The following is a 23,559-nucleotide window of genomic DNA, read 5'->3' on the forward strand; positions in this document are numbered from 1 at the left end:
CACTACTTTAGGCTGCCCTCATTGAGAGAAGAATAAGGTAGGTTAGTTGACTTTAAAGGGGTTTCCTGGGACTTGACCATTAATAACCTATCCACAGGATAAGTAAAAAAAAAAAAAAAGACCGGTGGGTGTATCACCACTAAGACCCCCACCAATCCTAAGATCGTCAGTTTTACTGACATAGAGAAAGAATGGAGCGGTGGCCGAGCATGCGCTCCATTCATTTCAATGGGACTGATTGAAACAGCCAAGTACAAGCGCTAAGCTATCTCCAGCAGTCCCATGGAAGATGAATGGAGCGGCATCACGCACGCACGACCACCACTCTATTTAATCTCTTCCTTATTGCAGGGGTTGCAGTGACCCACAGTGAGGAGTAGAGGAGGAAATGAGACCCCAGTTCTTGGGATTAGTGAGAGCGTCAGAGGTGAGACCCCCACGATCAGACTTATTCTGTACACAGGTAATAAAAGCCAATTTTGAGAATATACCTTTATCTCTATAGGCAGATATTATTCTAGATTATTCGCCCTTTTACATGGGTCGAAAAATCGGTCAGATTCCTGCATCCATTGGGAATCTGAATGATTATCGTTCAGTATAGATGAATGCCCCAACTGAACGAGAATTTGTTTGCTTCTCGTTCGTCATTCAGTTTCTGCATGCGGAAGACTGAATGATGAACCAGCCCGTGTGAACAGGCAGTATCACTTATGAATGACTGCCTGTTTATTGTGAATGGAGGTGGACGGGCTGTAATGATTCCCGGATGCTCCGCCTCCATTCACTGAGGATTATCGTTCCTGCGTAAAAGGAACAGGAATGATATCGCTGAGATGATGTGTTGGGCATCTGCGCCCAACAGGTCGTCCCATGTAAGAGAGCCCTTAGGCATCTGTATCAAAAGTACCACTGTCTCATGAAGCACGTTAATGTCAAATTGAATGCACATCCCTTTGATGTTTCAAAGGCCCTCCTTTAAAATGCATTTTTTAATTGACTTATAGACTTTTGGTGTTTCAAGACTTTTGACTCGCCATGTATTTGACTAACTCTATGTTTGAACCAAAGTGGAGGCTATGGCAACTGCCGGTGGAAGATTGTGCTCATATTCTTGGCTCATACAAGCTGTAATATACTGTTACACATACTGCATCTATTTACATCTCTTCTCTAATGTCACATCACTTACTCAAATGGACCCCCTGACCTGAAAATGGGCAAAGTTTTTCCAAGACTTCTCTTGTGCTGCACCTATTTTCGGGAACTCTTTCTCATTCTGAGACGTGGAGTTGACCTTTGTGAAACGATCCATGAAAACCACAATATATACATGTATTTTGTTCCAATGTCTTCAAAACTTTGCTTTTGGCGAAAAAAATAGTTTTCTTCAATCTACATAGAAGTTGTTAAAGTGACCCTCCATGCAGGGGGATTTAACCTGCAGTGGTTCTTCTCTGCTGTCTCTCCAGTTCACTAGTTTTGGATCCTTTTTTTAGTCGTCCAAGATGGCTTCAGCAAGTTTCTAACTACTTAATGCACACCGTGCACTGCTTTCTGATTGGCCAATGCTGATCACATGAGCAGTTCTAGCCAATCAAAGAGTGGGTATAGTGCATCAGTAGTCTAACACTACCAATACACTGTAGGGATTAGGTAGTCTGAAGATTGTGTCGACCATGTTGGACGGACAAAAACAGTGCCAGCAACAGTCGGATCAGAGGAATGACAGAAGAACTACAGGTAATATATCCCCCCCCCCCCTTCCTCTCTTCCAGTCTTGGGACAGAATTCTTCACCAAAGTCGCAGGGTTTCTTTAAGATAAAAAATGTTTTGTTTTTTTTAAATCTGAAGGTTTTTAGATGGAAAAAAATACAGAGGTCAAAAATAATTTTTTGTGAGTTTTTTTTAAAGATTTTTTTTTTACATTATATTGATATAATAAATTATTTTTAAAAAGTGGAAGTTTCTACATATGTAAATACTTTGGGAGTTCTATCATCTGTTACCTGGAGCAGAATGTGGCTAAAAAGAAAGTCTCTCTCTCACTCTCTCTCTCTGGAGGACCCAGTATGTCTATGCATTACACGGGTATCACACTGATTTCAATGGGCACCATGTGATACCTCATTTCCCCTGAGGGGGTGCTCCGGGGGATTTGAATACTTGCTGCTGTGCTCCACTGCAGATTACAGCTGATCACTTGATATCTGAGGAGCAGGATACCCTGTGATCGGCTTATTCTGGGGGCTGAACTGACAATGTGGGATTATAGAAAATGTGAACAATCCTTTAAAAAAACTTCAGATGGTCCTACTTGTATTGAACATAACCAATATTCATTCTGCTCAAGATTCATATTCCTCTAATAGAATTTGGCAAAATAATCACAACACACCAATAATGAGTTTGAGGACAAATATGTAGGGTAAATAATCGGCCTGGTTACGTATAGGAGAACCTCTTTGATGTGGGTATATGGCTCCTCCCATGAGGAACAGTAGAAAGTTTTGCTATGGGGATCATAAACATTAGGACTAAGCTACCCATGTCAAGTGTCAGTGCCTAACGAATATTCATTCTGCTCAAAATTCCTATCCTACAGGTATAATTTGGCAAAATATTGGCAACATACCAATAATGGTAATTCATGAGAGCCTAGAATAGATCTTATATAGCTCCTCCCATGAGGAATGGTTGAAATATTTGCTATGGGGAGCATAAAAATGAGTATCAGGCAAACCTAGTCAAGTGCCAGTGCCTATTGAACTTGGAAGACCCATGGCAATATGGATAAATATGCTTTACTCTTGTCACAACAGGGAGCTCTATGGGTTGGTTGCTCAAGGGCCCATATAGACTTCGAGGCGGCCCTGATACAAATGATGCACTGTTACATTTTCAACCACTGGGAACCACTCTGATGCCTTTGTTCTTTATGCTTGGCTCCTCACACACAGGGGCATGTTTTTCTTCATATTTTTGGCAGTGATGAGACTCAAGAAAGTGCATTGAGCGTCAATGAAAAACTGGTAAGTCTCAAAGTAGATGGCATCATGGCAGGATTGGTCCATGTATAATCTGACGTTGGGATGACGATGACTCTCATGGAAGCAAACGGTGCCACATTGCTATTTGTCTCCTGGGATTATTTATCATTTCTTGCCAATGGCTCTTTTCTGCACCAGTCCGATCTGACCCCAGGTAGCATGCGCCTAGAGGACGACTAGGTCCCCCAGAAGGTTCCTGACTGAGCATCTTCATCTCCGCACTGACTTCTTCCAAGAGTTCTGGGGGCACCTCGAACATGATCATCTCATTCCAGACTGGATTGATCTTGTGTTTTGCCCTTTTGCTTTGCTTCCTCTTGAGCCTTTGCGTCTGATGCCACAGAGTGACCTTCATGAACAGATCTACCAAAGAGACACAGGTAAGCATCGGGATCTTACATGCCCACAATAGTCCCACGTAGGAGACCCCCTAAGGGACCTTTCATATGGGCGAACATTTTTCCGCAGGATGCAGTGGAACTTGCCATCATGGGAATCAGTATATCTCAATGTAAATTTTGAAGCGGAATTACCTGCAGAATTAAGTCAAAGTCCGCATGGTGGAAATGTGGATTATATTGCGGAGTTTTCAGAAGGACGACAGATTACACTGCGTCCTGCGAAACAATGCTGCCATTGTGAAAGGTCCCTAATACGCCGTATGGATAGGGGACAGCCCCTTTAAGCCTCATCTGATGCATAAATCTACACCCCTACATGACCCGTTTGTACTTATCTATGGGGGGTGCTTACTCTTCACCTATGGACGTGGCTGAAAAGCTTATTTCTTTGTATGTAACTGTCACCTAAGCTCCCACAATGCACTTCACTCCGGTAACAAGGAATCAGCAAGATGTGAGAAAGATTGGGAATTACCACCTTAGAGAACCACTTATCAAAGTATAAGGTGCCCTTTTAGTTCTAGATGAGATGGATCTTGCCTCCCATGACTGGGGATTGTGTGGCCAACACCAGTGACTCCTAACTGGCACTGTTTTGGTGGCAATGTCCACAGCACATTTACGTGTTCTGGCATCACTTTTGCTTAGACTCAGCTGTCACTATCGTTTGAGAAGCTCTGCTCTATCATAGCGGCAAAGCCCATGACTGATTTCGGGTTATGGTGGGGCAGGGTCTAAATGCCATGTCAAAGTTGCTACCTGCAGTGGCCACTAGGGGGAGCTCATGACCTACAAATTTACACAGTTCCCATTGATTTCACTACTTGCTTTATGAATCATATGCAGTTAGCTCCACCTAGTGGTGGATGCATGCAGCCAGAATTGCATCATTTATATCAGACAACCAGAGATCCCTCTACAGATCTATTATTATCATAACCCAGTGGGTGCTCAGCCAATAGAGAGAGTCCTAAGCCAAATGCCCCCCTTGCCCCATTTGTGGAGCTTTTATTCCCCGAACCACTGGCCAACAGTAAAAATGTGATTACTTACTCTATCACACTGACGCCAGCTGGAACGCTTGGGGCACTATTCGACTCCAAACTTGCTGTAAGTGTACAGAGTGCAGGAAACTAGGGGAGGAGTCAGGTGGTGCCACGAGCGTTCTGGCTGGCATCAGTGGGACATAGTATGTAATCACAATTTTACTGTCAGCTGGTACTTCGGGGGATAAAGGTTTAGCGAGTGGGGACAGGTACTGAGTGGGAGTCATCGGGGAACCTGAGAAGGGGGCCCAACTCTGAGTTTCGCTATAGGTCCCCATGAGTTACGTGTATGCCCTGTCTTAACCCCTTCCCATTGTGCATTGTACATCGCAAGTTGAAGTCCCTACGGGGACTAGAAAAAGAACAATAAAAATAAGTGAAATAAAGTTATTAAATTAGTATAAATGATAAAAATATTAACCCCCCCCCCCCCCAAGAAAATTTTTTTTAATTAAAATTCGTATTGCTGCGTCTGTAAAAGACCAAATTATTAAAATATCACAATATTTATCCTGCACAGCGAAAGCAAATCTTTTTAAATAGTTTTTTTTAAAGTAGTAATACGGGCAGGTTCCCGCTTTTTTGGAGAGAAAAATAGCGCAGTCTGCCCAAAAATACGGAAACCAGAAGGAAGCAAAGAGAAGCCTTTCCGTTTGCTTATCGTTTTTTTGGAACCCTATTGAAATCAATGGGGAAAAACTGATCCGTTCTTTTCAATTTTACTTGAGTTTCCTCCAAAAAAGAAGTAGAGAGACAGAAACCCCGAACTGACCCTAACGCAGCTATGAAAGCAGCCTTACTGCACTGTGAATGCTGTAAAAATAGCCCCCCCCCCCCAAAAAAAGAAGAATGTTGTAATTGCATTTTTTTTTAATTTCACCCCACTTAGAAATTTTTTAAACTTTTTCATTACACTACAAGGTCTGAAGACTGGAACCACTAAAAAATACAACTCGGCATGCAAAAAACAAGCCCTCATGTACCTGAGTGAGCGGAAAAACAAAAAAGTTCTGACTTTTTTGAAAGTGAAGAGGTAAAAATAAAAATTTTAAAAATGGCGCAGCAGGAAGGGGTTAATTCACACTGAATTATGGACCTAAAAAACAAAAACACAGGGGAGGCGGTGTGTGACCTTCAGTTTTGCCAGGGGCCTGTGTTTTCTGTGTCTGTGTTTGCTCAGTTCTCACGGGTTGCTGATCACTTGGGGCTTTATTGCATTTGGCGCCTGTTGTTCGCTGTACGCCGCTGTCACATGAGCGTATTTTATGTAAGCTTTTCGTCTGCCCAAAAGAAAATACTCGGCATGCTCTATTTTTCTGCGCATATAGCACACAAATATAAAGCATATATTGAACTAATTAACTTAATTGCCCATTTCAATGAAGGGGGGTGTGGCTCGCGCAAAAAGTACAGTTAAACACGTACATGCGCACAAACATGCGTAAATGCACTTTTGCCCATGTAACACCAGTCTTAGCGATTTGCTCTTGCCCTGACCTACCCCCTCCCTTTGCCAGCAAACGGCAAGGGGCGGGAATGGGGAGGGAGTTTAGCAGAGCTAAACTCTCTCCCCCTGCCTGACGGTATACCGGGCTGTGATGTTTACACGCCGCACCCGGACCGTCTGAATGGGCGTTGAAACTGGAGATGCAGCCGTGGCTTGGTCGCGGCTGCCTCTTGTTCATGCGATTTGCACCCATGATGTGGCCGTGATGCGGACGGCCAAAAATTGCATGAATGGAGAAATGATGTGATCGAGTTCCGAGCTTAATTAGTGTTTTCTTGTCCGTTCACATGACCGGGTGCGAGGTATTAGCGTAAATCCCTCGCTTGACTTCAAATACCTAACCAGACGCACCCGTAAGCTTTTCCTTGTCTTTAGGACGCTGCTAAACTGCCTCCCCCTCCATATTTTTTCGGCTCCCATAGGAGTCTATAGGAGCCGCCGGTGTATATCGGTCGAAAGATAGAACCAGAACTATCTTTTCCGACCTCGCGGAAAATCGCCTGCTGATTTCGGACACGTATGTTCCATCTTTCTACGCCGGGTGATTGTTTGCAGCGCAAAATTGACGAATACATCGGAATCAAATGCATAAAAACGCTCATGTGAGTAAAGCCTTACACCGATACCTTGTAGCAACCTATCAGGACAGGTTACTGATAATGATACATTGCGACACAGCCTCAGCTTTGAGGAGGGGAGATCTCCGCAGAATTCACAGAGCATTTATGGCTCACTCACACGGGCGAATGTTACCCGTGTATTACCGGCATTTTTCATGCTCCTAATACGCGGTCCTACATTAGGACCCAGGACAGTGCATTTAAGACATTTTCTGCACTTTCCTTGAAGCAGCGCCACTCATGTTTGTAGGTTTTGTCTGGTATTGCAGTTCAGTCCTAGCTTGCAACCCCTGAACACCTCCCGCCATATAGATCACATACCTTTGCCCATAAGATCGTTGTTCTGATCAGAATGTATATTCCGGGCTTTAATCAGCACCACAATGAGGCGGTTGGCAGCCGGGAGATAACTCATGGATAGGAGGACTTCACCAGACGAATCTGTATCCTGAGGACGATGACATATAGCATGAACCACACAAGAGAACTACGGTTATTACACAACTAAAACTCCTGCTCTAACTTCAGTCTAGCCATTCCTCCAATCACATCTAGAGCTGCATTACAAAATTCTGCAGGATGAACTTGGTAACATCTCCTCTCCATGTTTGGACTGCCTCTATGAGGGCAGTGTATGGTTGTACTATGAGGGCAGTGTATGGTTGTATTATGAGGGCAGTGTATGGTTGTATTATCAGGGCAGTGTATGGTTGTATTATGAGGGCAGTGTATGGTTGTACTATGAGGGCAGTGTATGGTTGTATTATCAGGGCAGTGTATGGTTGTATTATCAGGGCAGTGTATGGTTGTATTATGAGGGCAGTGTATGGTTGTACCATGAGGACACTGTATGGTTGTACTTCGAGGACAGTGTATGGTTGTGATATGAGGGCAGTGTATAGTTGTGCTATGAGGGCAGTGTATGGTTGTACTATGAGGGCAGTGTATGGTTGTATTACGAGGGCAGTGTATGGTTGTACTATGAGGGTAGTGTATGGTTGTACTATGAGGGCAGTGTATGGTTGTGATATGAGGGCAGTGTATAGTTGTGCTATGAGGGCAGTGTATGGTTGTGCTATGAGGGCAGTGTATGGTTGTACTATGAGGGCAGTGTATGGTTGTACTATGAGGGCAGTGTATGGTTGTGATATGAGGGCAGTGTATAGTTGTGCTATGAGGGCAGTGTATGGTTGTACTATGAGGGCAGTGTATGGTTGTATTATGGAGACAGTGTATGATTGTATTATGAGGGGAGTGTATGGTTGTACTATGGGGGCAGTGTATGGTTGTACTATGAGGACAGTGTATGGTTGTACTATGAGGGCAGTGTATAGTTGTACTATGAGGGCAGTGTATGGTTGTATTGCGAGGGCAGTGTATGGTTGTATTATGAGGGCAATGTATGGTTGTATTATGAAGGCAGTGTATGGTTGTATTATCAGGGCAGTGTATGGTTGTGCTATAAGGGCAGTGTATGGTTGTATTACGAGGACAGTGTATGGTTGTATTACGAGGACAGTGTATGGTTGTACTATGAGGACAGTGTATGGTTGTACTATGAGGGCAGTGTATGGTTGTACTATGAGGGCAGTGTATGGTTGTACTATGAGGGCAGTGTATGGTTGTATTATGAGGGCAGTGTATGGTTGTGCTATGAGGGCAGTGTATGGCTGTATTACGAGGACAGTGTATGGTTGTATTACGAGGACAGTGTATGGTTGTACTATTAGGGCAGTGTATGATTGTATTGTGAGGGCAGTGTATGGTTGTACTATAAGGACAGTGTATGGTTGTATTATGAGGGCAGTGTATGGTTGTATTATGAGGGCAGTGTATGGTTGTGCTATGAGGGCATTGTATGGTTGTACTATTAGGGCAGTGTATCATTGTATTGTGAGGGCAGTGTATGGTTGTACTATAAGGACAGTGTATGGTTGTATTATGAGGGCAGTGTATGGTTGTATTATGGAGACAGTGTATGATTGTATTATGAGGGCAGTGTATGGTTGTATTACGAGGGCAGCGTATGGTTGTATTATGGAGACAGTGTATGATTGTATTATGAGGGCAGTGTATGGTTGTACTATGGGGGCAGTGTATGGTTGTACTATGAGGACAGTGTATGGTTGTACTATGAGGGCAGTGTATAGTGGTACTATGAGGGCAGTGTATGGTTGTATTGTGAGGGCAGTGTATGGTTGCATTAACAGGGGGTGTTGGGTTGTACTATAAGGGCAGTGTATGGTTGTATTATTTGGACAGTGCATGGTTGTACTATGAGGACAGTGTATGGTTGTACTATGAGGGCAGTGTATGATTGTACTATGAGGGCAGTGTATGGTTGTACTATGAGGGCATTGTATGGTTGTATTATCAGGGAGTGTTGGGTTGTACTATCAGGGCAGTATATGGTTGTACTATGAGGGTAGTGTATGGTTGTGCTATGAGGGTAGTGTATAGTTGTACTATGAAGGCAGTGTATGGTTGTACTATCAGGGCAGTGTATGGTTGTACTATGAAGGCAATGTATGGTTGTATTATCAGGGGGGGTTGGGTTGTACTATCAGGGCTGTGTATGGTTGTACTATGAGGGTAGTGTATGGTTGTACTATGAAGGCAGTGTATGGTTGTACTATCAGCGCAGTGTATGGTTGTACTATGAAGGCAATGTATGGTTGTATTATCAGGGGGGGGGGTTGGGTTGTACTATCAGGGCTGTGTATGGTTGTACTATGAGGGTAGTGTATGGTTGTACTATGAGGGCAGTGTATGGTTGTACTATCAGGGCAGTGTATGGTTGTATTATGAGGACAGTGTATGGTTGTATTATCAGGGGGGTGTTGGGTTGTACTATCAGGGCAGTGTATGGTTCTACTATGAGGGTAGTGTATGGTTGTACTATGAAGGCAGTGTATGGTTGTACTATGAAGGCAGTGTATGGTTGTACTATCAGGGCAGTGTATGGTTGTACTATGAAGGCAGTGTATGGTTGTATTATCAGGGGGTGTTGGGTTGTACTATCAGGGCAGTGTATGGTTGTATTATGAGGACAGTGTATGGTTGTATTATCAGGGGGGTGTTGGGTTGTACTATCAGGGCAGTGTATGGTTGTACTATTTGGAGACTGTATGCCTGTATTATTAGATACATATATGATTGTATCAGCTGTACACTACATGATTATATTATTTGCACACTGTATAATTGTCTATTCCAGCGGCTTTAAAGCTGGTCCTCGACATCTTATAGTAAAAACCACAATGGGACCCCCGACCTCGTTTATGTCCTCCCCATCCCCCCCCCCCATGCTCCTGCAGACAACAGCCATGGCTAAAAATTAATTTTGTCTTTGAGACAATACCTCCCCCCCCCCCCCAAATATCCAATTCACTTTGAAGCCTAAATGTGCTTCACTTCTAATCCTCTCATCTCCACGCAGGGGCACAAAGCTCATCTGGAAATGTATCTCCGTCCATGAATTCCGTGACACCAGGAGGATATAAAGGTGGTGATGGAGGGGGGGGGGGGGGGGGGGAGCGATTGAGCGGCGCTAAAAATAGCTGCAGGAATCTTCCCCTCCCCCCCCTTATATAAGTGATTCAGTAATGATCGGCGCTGGAGGACTACTTCAGGATATCTGGTGTGACGCAGGCGAGCCTCTGGGCTGGTAAGCAGTACATGCACGAGGCATCCAGGATCCAGTGCGGACCGCGTGGGGGTCATCTGCCGCTGACGTGACTCATCATTTACCGCTACGTTTTATAGATTCAAGGTTTTGCGCTTTATCGCCCAGGACTTGTTCTGCTGACGTCTTCCGCCTCACTAATGAGATCTGCGTCATTAATTTACTCTTGTCTGTTATTTATTACTCGTCACAGATGTAGCAGTGCTGAGTTCGTGATACAAGTTTGGGCAAAACCGCATCAAAATGATACAGATTTCCGTAATGTAAAAAAATGCAGCTTTTTGGTGCAGCTTCTAAAGATTGCAGTAAAAAAACTAAAATTAACTGCACCCTCTGATTAACCCTGAGAAGTCTCAGACGGGAAGGAACGGTCTGCAGGTTTGTTCACATTTTCGAAAAAAATGCAGCATGCTCCACTTTTATGCGCATTTGCGCACCCTAGAAATCAATGCGGGGGCGCAGATGCATGACACACCGCATGATTGCGCTGGAAAAAAAAAAACACATCTGGAGCTCATTAGATTAATTAGCCATTTCAATTAAGGCTTCTTTGTTTGCCGTGTGCAAATGAACTTGTCCTGCACTGGATTCCAGTACCGTCCGCCTCTGTCTTAATTATGAGGTCACATCCGGGGTCTGTTTTAATTGTGGGTTCTGTAGAGGCTCTGTATTAATTATGAGGGCTGATCCAGGGTCTTTATTAATTATAGTGATTGATCTGGGGGCCCAGTGGTAAATCTGCAACAGCCCCCCCCCTCCCCCCTAGCTACTGTGTGTCATTTATATATAATACTGATGTCTTCTCTTGTGTTGCAGGGACTTTGGGCACCAGCGGGCTCTGGGGTCTGGGTGCGACTGCTACTTCAGCACCCCCTATAACTATATCCCTTTTCAAAGATGTCTTAGCAGCAAAGTGTGCAGTGTTCAGGAGAAAACGCCAGAATGGTCTGGGCTGAATGGAGATGAAAAGTAAAATGAGCCATCGTATTAATTATTTCTACTGTCTGTATTTGTTTCTTTTAAGATGTGAATAAGTTTCTTTCATTAAGAAAGTAAAGTTTTTTTAAATTGACTCCAGGGGTTGCGAGGAGGAAGAGGTACGATTTGCCTAATCTGCCCAGGACACCGAATTACCTTGTCCCAGTCCTGCCTCATTCACTCTGACATTGCCATACCTACTCATATAACCGTACGTCCTCACTCTATAACATCACTATGCCTCATCAGATAGCCCCGCCTCCTCACTATGTGACATCACCAGTTCTCCTTAGATAACATCATCCTCTCCATTTGTGACATCACCAATCCCACTTACATAACACCCCTCAGCACATGACAATACCTTTTCCGGGACCCTGAGGTCCACCCATCGCGCTGTGCCAAATGGAATGCCAACGTTCGCCAGGCTCAGGGTGATTTCTCCAGCCACCTGATGTCGAGAGAAGCGATCGCAGTTTCGCAGGGTTAGGGTCAGTGTGGCCTCGGCTCTGTCCTCCTCCTTCAAAGGGAACAGCAGAGCTTCTTCCCACACCGTATGGGCTTTTCTCTTTATAAGTGCTGTTTGCGCCTCCGTCTGGCCAAAATGAGTATTTAATGTGCCCAGGACATAGCAGTAACTTCCACAGTCGTCCTCTCCTGGCAGCACCACTCCTACAGCTGCAATAAACCAACATTATGTCAGTTGGATGGATTTGTTTTCTTCTACAATGATGTTAGATAATGATTCTGCCTGTTTTGCAAAAGTATCCACACCCTGTAGATGATCCCACTGTGTGTGTTGAGGCCTCACTCTACTCCAGTCAACTAGGACTACAGTTAAAGGGGTTGTACCAGGATCACTAGTTATCCGCTAACCATGAGGCAACTTGCTTATCAGTGGGGGTCCCATCGCGGAGACCCTCATAATCTTGAGAATAGGGGTCCCATATCCTCCTCTGCCTCAGAATGAAGGGAGTGCTGGCTGAGTATGCGCGGTTGGCACTGCATTCATTTCAATGGGGCTAATGGAAACACTCGAGTGCTTGCCGCTCAGCTATCTCCGCAGTCCCATTGAAAGTGGATGGAGCATCAGATGCTTGCACAACCAGCACTCCATTCCTTGCTTCGGAGGGATCGGGTTGTAGTAAGTCCACAGGGATGAGGATTGGGGGCATGGGAACCCAGCTCTCGGGATTGATGGAGGTCTTGATGGTTATCCCCTTGGACAAAGGATAATTCATGAACCTGGCACAACCCCTTTACCAACCAACATCCCTTTCCTTCCATTCCCTGTGCTACGGGAAGCTGAGATATGAGGGGATGTTGGTTGCTATATATCTTTAGGATCCTCAGATGTCTATTCTCTTACTCCCTTCTACAGGTAACCAATAAAACAGGTAACCAACGAGGATATTTCCACATAATGAAAATTCATAGTGTAACATGTATCAAAATATTTACCTTCAAGGAAAGACACACAGAGCTCTGCCGTCTGACGGTCGTAGCCAAGGGAATAGCGCAGTTTTGGCGCGTGATATACAGGGCTTAGCTTTTCAACATCTTCATTTTCAGGGGAATTATTGGGAATCTGGTCTGGAAATAATAAGTAAAAAGTGATAGATATGAGATCGATAAATAGATAGATAGATAGATATGAGATAGATAGATAGATAGATATGAGATAGATAGATAGATAGATAGATAGATAGATAGATAGATAGATAGATAGATATGAGATAGATAGATATGAGATAGATAGATAGATAGATAGATAGATATGAGATAGATAGATGTGAGATAGACAGATAGATATGAGATAGATAGATATGAGATAGATAGATAGATAGATATGAGATAGATAGATAGATAGATAGATAGATATGAGATAGATAGACAGATGTGAGATAGATAGATAAATAGATAGATAGATATGAGATAGATAGATAAATATGTGATAGATAGATAGATAGATAGATAGATAGATAGATAGATAGATATGAGATAAATAGATAGACATGAGATAGATAGATAGATAGATATGAGATAGATAGATAGATATATATGAGATAGATAGATAGATAGATATGAGATAGAGAGATGTGAGATAGATAGATAGATAGATAGATAGATATGAGATAGACAGATAGATATGAGATAGATAGATAGATATGAGATAGATAGATATGAGATTAGAAAGATAGAGATATATATGAGATAAATAGATAGATATGAGATTAGATAGATATGAGATAGTTAGACAGATAGAAAGATATGAGATAGATAGATATGAGATTAGATAGATATGAGATAGATAGATATGAGATTAGATAGATATGAGATTAGATACAGTAGATATGAGATAGATAGATAGATATGAGATAGATAGATATGAGATAGATAGATATGAGATAGATAGATATGAGATAGATAGATAGATAGATATGAGATAGATAGATATGAGATTAGATAGATATGAGATAGATAGATATGAGATTAGATAGATATGAGATTAGATACAGTAGATATGAGATAGATAGATAGATAGATAGATAGATAGATAGATAGATAGATAGATAGATATGAGATAGATAGATAGATAGATAGATATGAGATAGATAGATATGAGATAGATAGATATGAGATAGATAGATAGATAGATATGAGATAGATAGATAGATAGATATGAGATAGATAGATATGAGATAGATAGATATGAGATAGATAGATATGAGATTAGTTAGATAGATATGAGATTAGATAGATAGATAGATAGATATGAGATAGATAGATAGATATGAGATAGATAGATATTAGATAGATATGAGATTAGAAAGATAGATAGATATATATGAGATAAATAGATAGATATGAGATTAGATAGATATGGGATAGATAGATAGATAGATAGATAGGAGATAGATGGATAGATATGAGATTAGATAGATAGATAGATATGAGATTAGATAGATAGATATGAGATTAGATAGATAGATAGATAGATAGATATGAGATAGATAGATAGATAGATAGATATGAGATTAGATAGATAGATATGAGATTAGATAGATAGATAGATAGATATGAGATAGATAGATAGATATGAGATAGATAGATATTAGATAGATATGAGATTAGAAAGATAGATAGATATATATGAGATAAATAGATAGATATGAGATTAGATAGATATGGAGATAGATAGATAGATAGATAGATAGATAGATAGATAGATAGGAGATAGATGGATAGATATGAGATTAGATAGATAGATATGAGATTAGATACAGTAGATATGAGATAGATAGATATGAGATTAGATACGGTAGATATGAGATAGATAGATAGATAGATAGGAGATAGATGGATAGATACGAGATTAGATAGATAGATATGAGGTTAGATACGGTAGATATGAGATAGATAGATATGAGATAGATAGATATGACATTAGATAGATATGAGATTAGAAAGATATGAGAATAGAAAGATATGAGATAAATAGATATGAGATTAGATAGTTATGAGATAGATGGAAAGATAGATAGGAGATAGATAGACAGATAGATAGATATGAGATAGATAGATATGTGATTAGATAGATAGATATGAGATAGATATATGATTAGATAGATATTAGATAGATAGATATGAGATTAGATAGATAGATAGATAGATATGTGATTAGATAGATATTAGATAGATAGATATGAGATTAGATAGATAGATATGAGATAGATAGATATGAGATAGATAGATAGATAGATATGAGATTAGATAGATATTAGTGATGAGTGAGTATACTCGCTAAGGGCGATTGCTCGAGCGAGCATTGCCTTTAGCGAGTACCTGCCCGCTCGAGACGAAAGGTTCGTCTGCCGGCGGGGAGCAGGGAGCTGCGGGGGAGAGCGGGGAGGAACGGAGGGGAGATCTCTCTCTCCCTCTCTCCCCCCCGCTCCATCCTGATGACTGCCGCTACTCACCGCTCCCCCCACGCCGGCACCCGAACCTTTTGTCTCGAGCGGGCAGGTACTCGCTAAGGGCAATGTTCGCTCATCTCTAATAGATATGAGATAGATAGATATAAGATAGATATGAGATTAGAAAGATATGAGATAGATAGATATGAGATAGATAGATAGATAGATAGATAGATAGATAGATAGATAGATAGATAGATAGATAGGAGATAGATAGATAGATAGATAGATAGATAGATAGATAGGAGATAGATAGATAGATATGAGATAGATAGATAGATAGATAGGAGATAGATAGACAGATAGATAGATAGATAGATAGGAGATAGATAGATAGATAAATATGAGATAGATAGATAGATAAATATGAGATAGATAGATATGAGATTAGATAGATAGATAGATATGAGATAGATAGATAGATAGATATGAGATTAGATAGATAGATATGAGATTAGATAGATAGATATGAGATAGATAGATAGATAAATATGAGATAGATAGATATGAGATTAGATAGATAGATAGATAGATATGAGATTAGATAGATAGATATTAGTGATGAGTGAGTATACTCACTAAGGGCAATTGCTCAAGCGAGCATTGCCCTTGGTGAGTACCTGCCCGCTCGAGACAAAAGGTTCGGCTGCCGGCGGGTGGCAGGGAGCTGCGGGGGAGAGCGGGGAGGAACGGAGGGGAGATCTCTCTCTCCCTCTCTCACCCCCGCTCCACCCTGCTGACTGCCGCTACTCACTGCTTCCCCGCGCCGGCACCCCAACCTTTTGTCTCGAGCAGGCAGGTACTCGCTAAGGGCAATGCTCGCTCATCTCTAATAGATATGAGATAGATAGATATAAGATGGATAGATATGAGATAGATAGATAGAGATATATTATATTGCCTCATTCTGCTACATGTGTGCACTTTGTCTCAGTACTGATGAGATCCCTCCATAATTTACATGCAGATAACTTCTCCACATTACCATTGTCATGCTGTATTACTGAGAGGCTCCCCTCTGCTGTCACATCTGTCCCACACCTCATATTTTATAAGGGATGAGTCACTTACTTAGGAGACCACAGAGCTCAGATCTGCAGTCTTCACATTACCCCATCTCAATAAGACATAGTCCACTCGGGATAATAGTAATAGCGGCCTGATAGTGGAATTGAAGTACGACTGCTGAGCGTAGAATACAGTCATAAACTAAGGAAGTTTCTAAAATCAATTTCAAAAAAGTTGGGAATTTAAATAAATGTTAAGAAAAAAAAAAAGAATGCAATGATCTGGAAATCTCCTATAACCATATATTATCCATAATAGAACATAGAACACAAATCAGAAGAGGGGGGGGGGGGAGACATTTTTCCATTTCATTAAGAAAAATAACTCATTTAGAAATTGATGGCAGCAACACATCTCATAAAAGTTGGGACAAGGTTAACAAAAGGCTGGAAAAGTAAGCGGGTACTAAAGAATAACAGCTGGAGGGTCAATTTTTTATTGTTACATGACTGTATAAAAAGAGCATGTTAGAGAGGCAGAGTCTCTCAGAAGCACAGATGGTGAGAGGTTCACCAATCTGTGAAAAACTGCGTTTAGAAATTGTGAAACAATTTCAGAAAAATGTTCCTCGACATAAAATTGCGAAGACTTTGAGCATCCCACCATCTACAGTACCTAATATCATAAAATGATTCAGAGAACCTGGAGAAGTTCATCAACAGCAGAGCTTCGCAGAAGAAGAGTCCGGCTGCTGAACCAGCCGCCTGCAGTACAGACCTTTCACCAACAGAAATATTTGGCACATTATTAAATAAAAAACATCTGGCACAGAAGACCCAGAAGTGTTGAGCAGCTAGAAACCTCCATCAGACAAGAGTGGGACAACATTCCTCTCCCAGAACTCCAGCAGTTGGTCTCCTCACTTCCCAGAAGAGGAGATGCTGCACGTTGGTAGACGCGGCCCCACCCAACTTTTATGAGATGTGTTGCTGCCATCAATGTCTGAATGAGTTATTTTTTTTAATGATAAGGACAAATGTTTCCCTTTTCCCCTCTGATGTTTTATGTTCTGTTGTGAATACAATTGTCAGTACCGGCAGCTCTCGGGGTCTCCGTGCCCACACCGCCGGTCCTATTACTCAGGCGGCAGGGGTGTGGCGCAGGGGAGCCCCGGTCTTGGTAACCTCCCCTGGCCGCGTGCTCCGCTTGCTACCCGGGTTGTTAGGGACACTGCGGGTGCTGTCCCGTGCCGCGTCCCGTTGCCATGACACCCGGGCACGCTGCTCTATCTCTACCTGTTGTTGCAGGTGCCTGGGGGTGTTTACTTCCTGCAGCCTGTTATTGGTACCTGCTGCTGTCAGGCTCTCTGCCCCAATCGGCAGCCGGGGCGGGAGTTCTGACAACTTTTAAATGCCTCAGTTTCCTCCAGCAAGCGCCAGTGTATGTTTGTCTCCAGGCTACACCCACATTATTGGATTGTATTCCCGGCTTTTGACCCTCTTGCTTCAGAGCTGACTTTGCCTTGCCTGACCCCTTTGTTCTGCGTAATCTCCAATTGCCGACCCGGATTGCCTGACTTGCCTTTGTGTTTTGTGTGTACCTTGTTTGTCTGTAAATCTGACTCCTGCCCCTCATCCCTAGCGAGGTTAGGGACTGCCATCCAGTTGTCGCCCTAGGACCTAGCCTAGGGGGGCAAATAGGTAGGGACAGGGGTTGCGGGTATTTTCAGGGACTTCCAGGTACCCAGACCCTAGCCTCCTGACAACAATATGGATATACGAGATTTCCAAATCTTTTCATCCTTTCTTTTTACATTTATTTAAATTTTGCACAGTGTCCCAACTTTTTTGGAATTGGGGTGTAATTTTTTGGAAATTTCCAGAAGAACAGATACGTTTGTTTTGATAGAAATTCAAACTCTACATAGCGGCTGATCACTACTAACCTGGAACCCCAGTAATGTAATCTGCCTAGTGAATTCAATATGAGCTGCCCCTGCAATACCAGCCTGGGGTGCTGCACTGTTGACAGAGCTATTTCCTTCTGGCTCAGTCTGCACTAACAATGGGCCAAGAAAGCAGATAATCGGCAGAGAGGCTGAGCGGCAGACCCACGGAAATCAACTATTAATGACCTAACCTGAGGAGAGATCATCAATTATAAGGTCCCAGAAAACCCCTTTAATGCAGAGACTGTAATCACTCACATCACTTTCAGTCGCCATGAAGACCTCCCATTACTTAACTGAATCCTTATTTGTGGGATATTTAAGTCTCACCCACAATCCGCCCATAAATTTGCATAATCCCCACCCATTTCAGGTTCATTTTGCAACACAGTTTAAATGCACACTTCTCCCACGAAATCCAACATTAAATAATGCTTCTTAGATCATGATCGCTGCCAGAAGATTTCCATATACTTTTCTTCAAATCTGAGGTGAATACTAAAAGGGCCACATGTGGCTTTGGGGCCCCCAGTAAGCAACATTCACAGTATACAAGCCTAGAGAAGTTTTTAAAGTAATTTAAATGGAATTTTATTGTTTTGTATAAGTTGATGTTGTTTTTTATTTTACCTTTTTACCAACTTTAGAGCCCCCCATTTATTTTACTGAACATACAATAAAGTGGAGCAGCCCTTTAAGGATGCACTATTGTAATAAAGAAGCTTTTAAGCTGGGAGTAGCTCTGAAAGCTATCATCACTCTGGTACAAAGTATTAACAAGTATCATCGATCCCCTGAGGCCTCTTGGGTGTAAGGGCACAATAGCTCTGACGTATACACCCACACATAATATGTAATTGTGCAGCATGGGCCATGCAGTATGTATAATGTATCCTTTTGTAGTTGATTGGGATCCTTAACCCTTTGCAATCCAATTTTAGATTCAGGGTTTCCTAGGGGGTTTTCTCTTTCTGCCATTATACTATGGTGCCATCTGCTGGCTAGAGTCAGTACTGCGTTATGGGACATGCTGGAGAGGCCCCCGACAACATAGTAATCTACAGTAAGAATACTCTGGTGGACATCTTCTGACATCGGAAGCTGTACAGCCCTTAATCAGAATGTCTTTAGACGACAGACAGTGGATTGGAAAGGGTTAATATATGTTTTCAGGGTTTCCCAGAAAAGTCAATTTTTTTCACCAAAAAGGACTAAATATATTTTTACTATGTCCTTATTTCCTTTGCGGTTACTATGTGTCCCTTTTGTAACCACATATTTTTTGTTGAGTCCATCCTGGTTCCAATTCTAGGTCACTTCTCTTGGTCAAATCTTAATGTCCATGCTCCTGGTTCTAGGTCCTGGTCCATTCCTAATGTCCATGCTCTTGGTTCTACCTTCTGCTCCATTCCTGCTGTCTATGCTCCTGGGCCATTCCTGGTGTTTGTGCTTCTACTTCCAGCTCCTGGTCTACTCCTGGTGTTTGTGCTCCTGGTTTGGGCTCCTGGTCCTTTCCTGGTCTCTGTGTTCCTGGATCTAGCTCCTGGTCCATTCCTGGTGTCTTTGCTATTGGTTCCAGCTCCCTGTCAATTCTTAGTGTCTGTGCTCCTGGATTTAGCACCTGGTCCATTTCTAGTTTCTCTGCTCCTGGTCCATTCCTGGTGTTTGAGTTCCATGCTGCATGCCTAGTCTTGATGTCATCATGACTACCAACTGGTGACTACTCAAAGGATGGCGACCTGAGGATTCCCTGTAGTAACGTCCAGATTCCTATATAGGGGTAAATGGTAAATACCAGGTAATCCTTTAGATTCTACTCCATGGCTTCTCTTGGACTTTGTCCCTCCATTGTCTTCCCATACCCCTTCCTCCATGGCTTCATCCATAATGATGCATATCATTGTCTTGGCACAATACCATATGTTGAAAACTGATCACTTGTTATGACTGTACCTTCTGTCTGTAATAATGTAACGTTAAAACCATAACATATCATCCCTGCTGTATTATATATCGATACATGGATTATATTATTATTATAACGAACTTTTGATCCTTTGCAGAAAGTTAAATCATCAATGACAAAATTCTGTCTGCCTGCAGCCACCACTAGGGGGAGCCCACGGAAGATGGATTAATACAACTCCCATTGCACTCAATAATAATCCTATCTTCGGTGACTTTCCCCTAGTCATGACAGCAGACAGAATTTCATCATTGAACTCTATAGTTCTACAGAAGATTCCAATGAATTAGCGCAGGATTTTGAATCTACAAACTTGTCGGAAGTGATGTTCATATTTTGTATTGCCCTTTAATGTAGCTCTCGTAGAACCCCCTCTAATAGCATAAGTATATGCACCCCACAGGTTGAGATCTTGGTGTATGATAGATTTTTAATCTGATGCTGTAAGATGCTGGGTTACAGCATGTTGTCTACGTAGGAAGATAATAAATAGAGATGAGCGAGCGTACTCGGGAAAAGCACTACTCGCTCGAGTAATGTGCTTTATCCGAGTATCGCTGTGCTCGTCCCTGAAGATTCGGGTGTCGCTGCGGCTGACAGGTGAGTCGAAGCGGGGAGCAGGGGAGAGCGGGCGGGAGAGAGGGAGAGAGAGATCTCCCCTCCGTTCCTCCCCGCTCTCCCCTGCAGCTCCCCGCTCCGTGCCGGCACCCGAATCTTCAGGGACGAGCACAGCGATACTCGGATAAAGCAAATTACTCGAGCGAGTAGTGCTTTTCCGAGTACGCTCGCTCATCTCTAATAATAAATGATCTTCCTCCGGCATATTAAATATTAATTCTATTCTGTTTAACGAAGAACAGGTTATTCCAGCATATGCCAAAGTCATCTCACATCTCCTCTGGGCACTGTCTGGTCACAAGTCTTAAAATATTTGGAGTGAGACAAGTGCCTTGTGGCGACTGAATGCTATGCTATATGTCTTATTGTGTAGCAGAGGGAACTTTGGGTCTCCTCAGACACCTGGGTGCAGGTGTGACTCCAATCTCCTTGGGTGCCAAAGTGGCTTCAACAAGCCATTCTGTGTCTTTGCCAGGCCAGTTTAGATATGGAGCTAGAGCAGCAAGCTTAGTCTTTGCCACAGGTGAAGGATAATGTAGCTACAAGTCTGCTTAAAAATGTCCTGATCCTCAAGGAGTAACTGCATTTTTAAAAAAGTTTTGATGTGTCAGAGTGACAGGTTAAAAGTTTTGATCAGTGGAGGTCTGGGTACTGAGACCCCCGCTGAGTGCTGAAATGAAGCAGCTGCAGAGCTCACCTGCGCACTGTGCCCCTTCGCTGCCTGTTGGCTTCACTTGGCAGCTAAGGACGGATACATAGATTTTTATAGATGTCCATGCATCTGTCTTCAGCTGCCAAGAGGGGCCAAGAAGCAGCAATGACAGTCGAAAGGACACAGCGCTTCGGGGAGAACTGCAGCCCTGTCATTTGAGCAATCAGGAGGGGTCTCAGGACCTTTACTCCCACTGATCAAAACTTTTGACATGTTGTTCCAATGTCAAAAGTTTTTAAAAAGTCTTTAAGAGAAGTATCCATCTTACTAGAAAAGTTTGGAAGGTTCTCCTACCGTATTATAAAGTAAATCTCAATAAATCTCAAAAATATTAGCAATTAATATCCCCAAGAATCCTAAAGAGAGCATTAAAAGGAATCTAGAATTCCAAATCTAGGGATAAAACTTTCATGCCCACTGGAAAAAATGCCAGAAGTGAACCTAGACCCACTACTTAAAGCCCTACAAGAAGAGCTGAGAAGTTTTACGAGGACAGAACCCTCCTGGGTAGGCAGAATGATCTTGAATAACGTGGTCATACTTCCTAGGATGCTCTACATTCTGCGTACAATGACAGTCCCCATTCCCTTACGGTTAATAAATCTACTCCAGAAACAGCTACAAAAATGTATCTGGATGATAAGCAACCAAGGGGTGCAGCATCAATATTATATGCCATAAGTAAAAGAGGGGATATGGGCGTACCTAAGGTTTCAGCGCATTATAACGCAATTTTAACTAAGCAAATCAAATATTGGAGTTCACCCCCGAAAGACAAAAGCTGGCCAAATTTAGAACAACAACTCTCAGGAGGTGCACCCCTACAAGCAGTACTGTTGACGTATGTCTGGACCACTACGCTCTCCACCAGAGAGTCCCACAATAAAAGCTTCAGTTATGGCCAGGCTCCAAGTACTAAAAGAGACTAAAGAATCCCTCCCAAGAAAAGAGGACCCTCTGCCAATCGAAAGTCTGGAGGCTATGATTAGCGACTTAAAAATTAGGACCTGGAAAAAGAGGGATTAGATATATACAGGATGTAATGTCAGTACATAAAATTAAAAGCTTTGAAGACCTGAGAAGCTCCAAGATCAGACATATTCCAATACCTTAGGACAACAAGCTTCAGTGCCAACCGCTTTGTATGCATGAGTACGTAACCCTCTATCTACTAAAACACCCATGAAAATTATTTACGATCCACTGTGTTTCCCCCAAAATGAGACCCTGTCTTAAATACATTTTTGCCCCAAAAGAGGCAAAGGGTCTTATTTTCAGGGGGACGTCTTATACTTACCTAGCAGACACCGTCAGGGTCCCTCCTTCTGGTCCCGCCGCAGCTCAGCTAATCAGAGCCAGCGCTCGGTGAAGCAATCACAGCCGCTCGAGAACCAGTCAGAGCAATCACTTGCTGGAGGCGGGGTTTACCAGCAAAATATCTTCTGTCGGCGCTGAGAACTGCAATCAAGCCTGCCTGGAACTGGGGAGACCAGCGGGAGGGACTCGGATGGCACCTGCTAGGTAAACATTGCTTCTTTTTTCACATAGTGTAGATATGTATTAATTTTTGGGTTGGGCTTATATTTCAAGCCCCTACAAAAATCAGGGTAGGGCTTATTTTAGGGGTAAGTCTTACTTCCAGGGAAACATGATATGTATTGGAGGGAACGAGGAGGAGGAAAAGAAATACAAAAAAGCTCATATATAAAATTGGGAAGGGACCTTAAGCGGAAATTCACCCCGACCCAATGGTCAAAAGCCTTCCTAGAAGTCAAAAGAGGCTCATCTTGTGCCAACCTGTTGGAAGTCTACTTTAAAGTGGTGACCAGAGGGTATTACTCTCACTATAGACTCATTATAGACTGGCCAGACTTTTCCCCAGATCTAGAGGGACTTGTTGGAGAGGTTGTGATTACCTGGCTCCCTATTACACATTTTTGGGGGAATGCAAGAAGATTACACATTTATGGGAAGAAATGGTCAGACTAACATATAGACTAACAGGGATTAAATATTCTACCAATTACCCAATTAGCAGTGCT

General features: G+C 42.6%; 1 protein-coding gene across 1 annotated transcript in view; it reads right to left on the bottom strand.

The window, feature by feature from the left end:
• Positions 1-534: 534 nt before the first annotated feature.
• Positions 535-23,559, bottom strand: part of SYT13 (synaptotagmin 13) — a 32,870-nt gene continuing 9,845 nt past the window's right edge. The window contains exons 3-6 of the mRNA XM_066583479.1: positions 12,750-12,881; positions 11,653-11,966; positions 6,947-7,073; positions 535-3,414 (exon numbers count right to left, since the gene is read on the bottom strand). Coding sequence (XP_066439576.1) covers positions 3,107-3,414; positions 6,947-7,073; positions 11,653-11,966; positions 12,750-12,881 — 881 coding nt within the window. The 3' untranslated portion in view covers positions 535-3,106. The remainder of the gene's footprint in view (positions 3,415-6,946; positions 7,074-11,652; positions 11,967-12,749; positions 12,882-23,559) is intronic.

The sequence above is a fragment of the Eleutherodactylus coqui genome, chromosome 11, assembly GCF_035609145.1.
Source record: "Eleutherodactylus coqui strain aEleCoq1 chromosome 11, aEleCoq1.hap1, whole genome shotgun sequence".
NCBI classification, from domain to species: domain Eukaryota; kingdom Metazoa; phylum Chordata; class Amphibia; order Anura; family Eleutherodactylidae; genus Eleutherodactylus; species Eleutherodactylus coqui.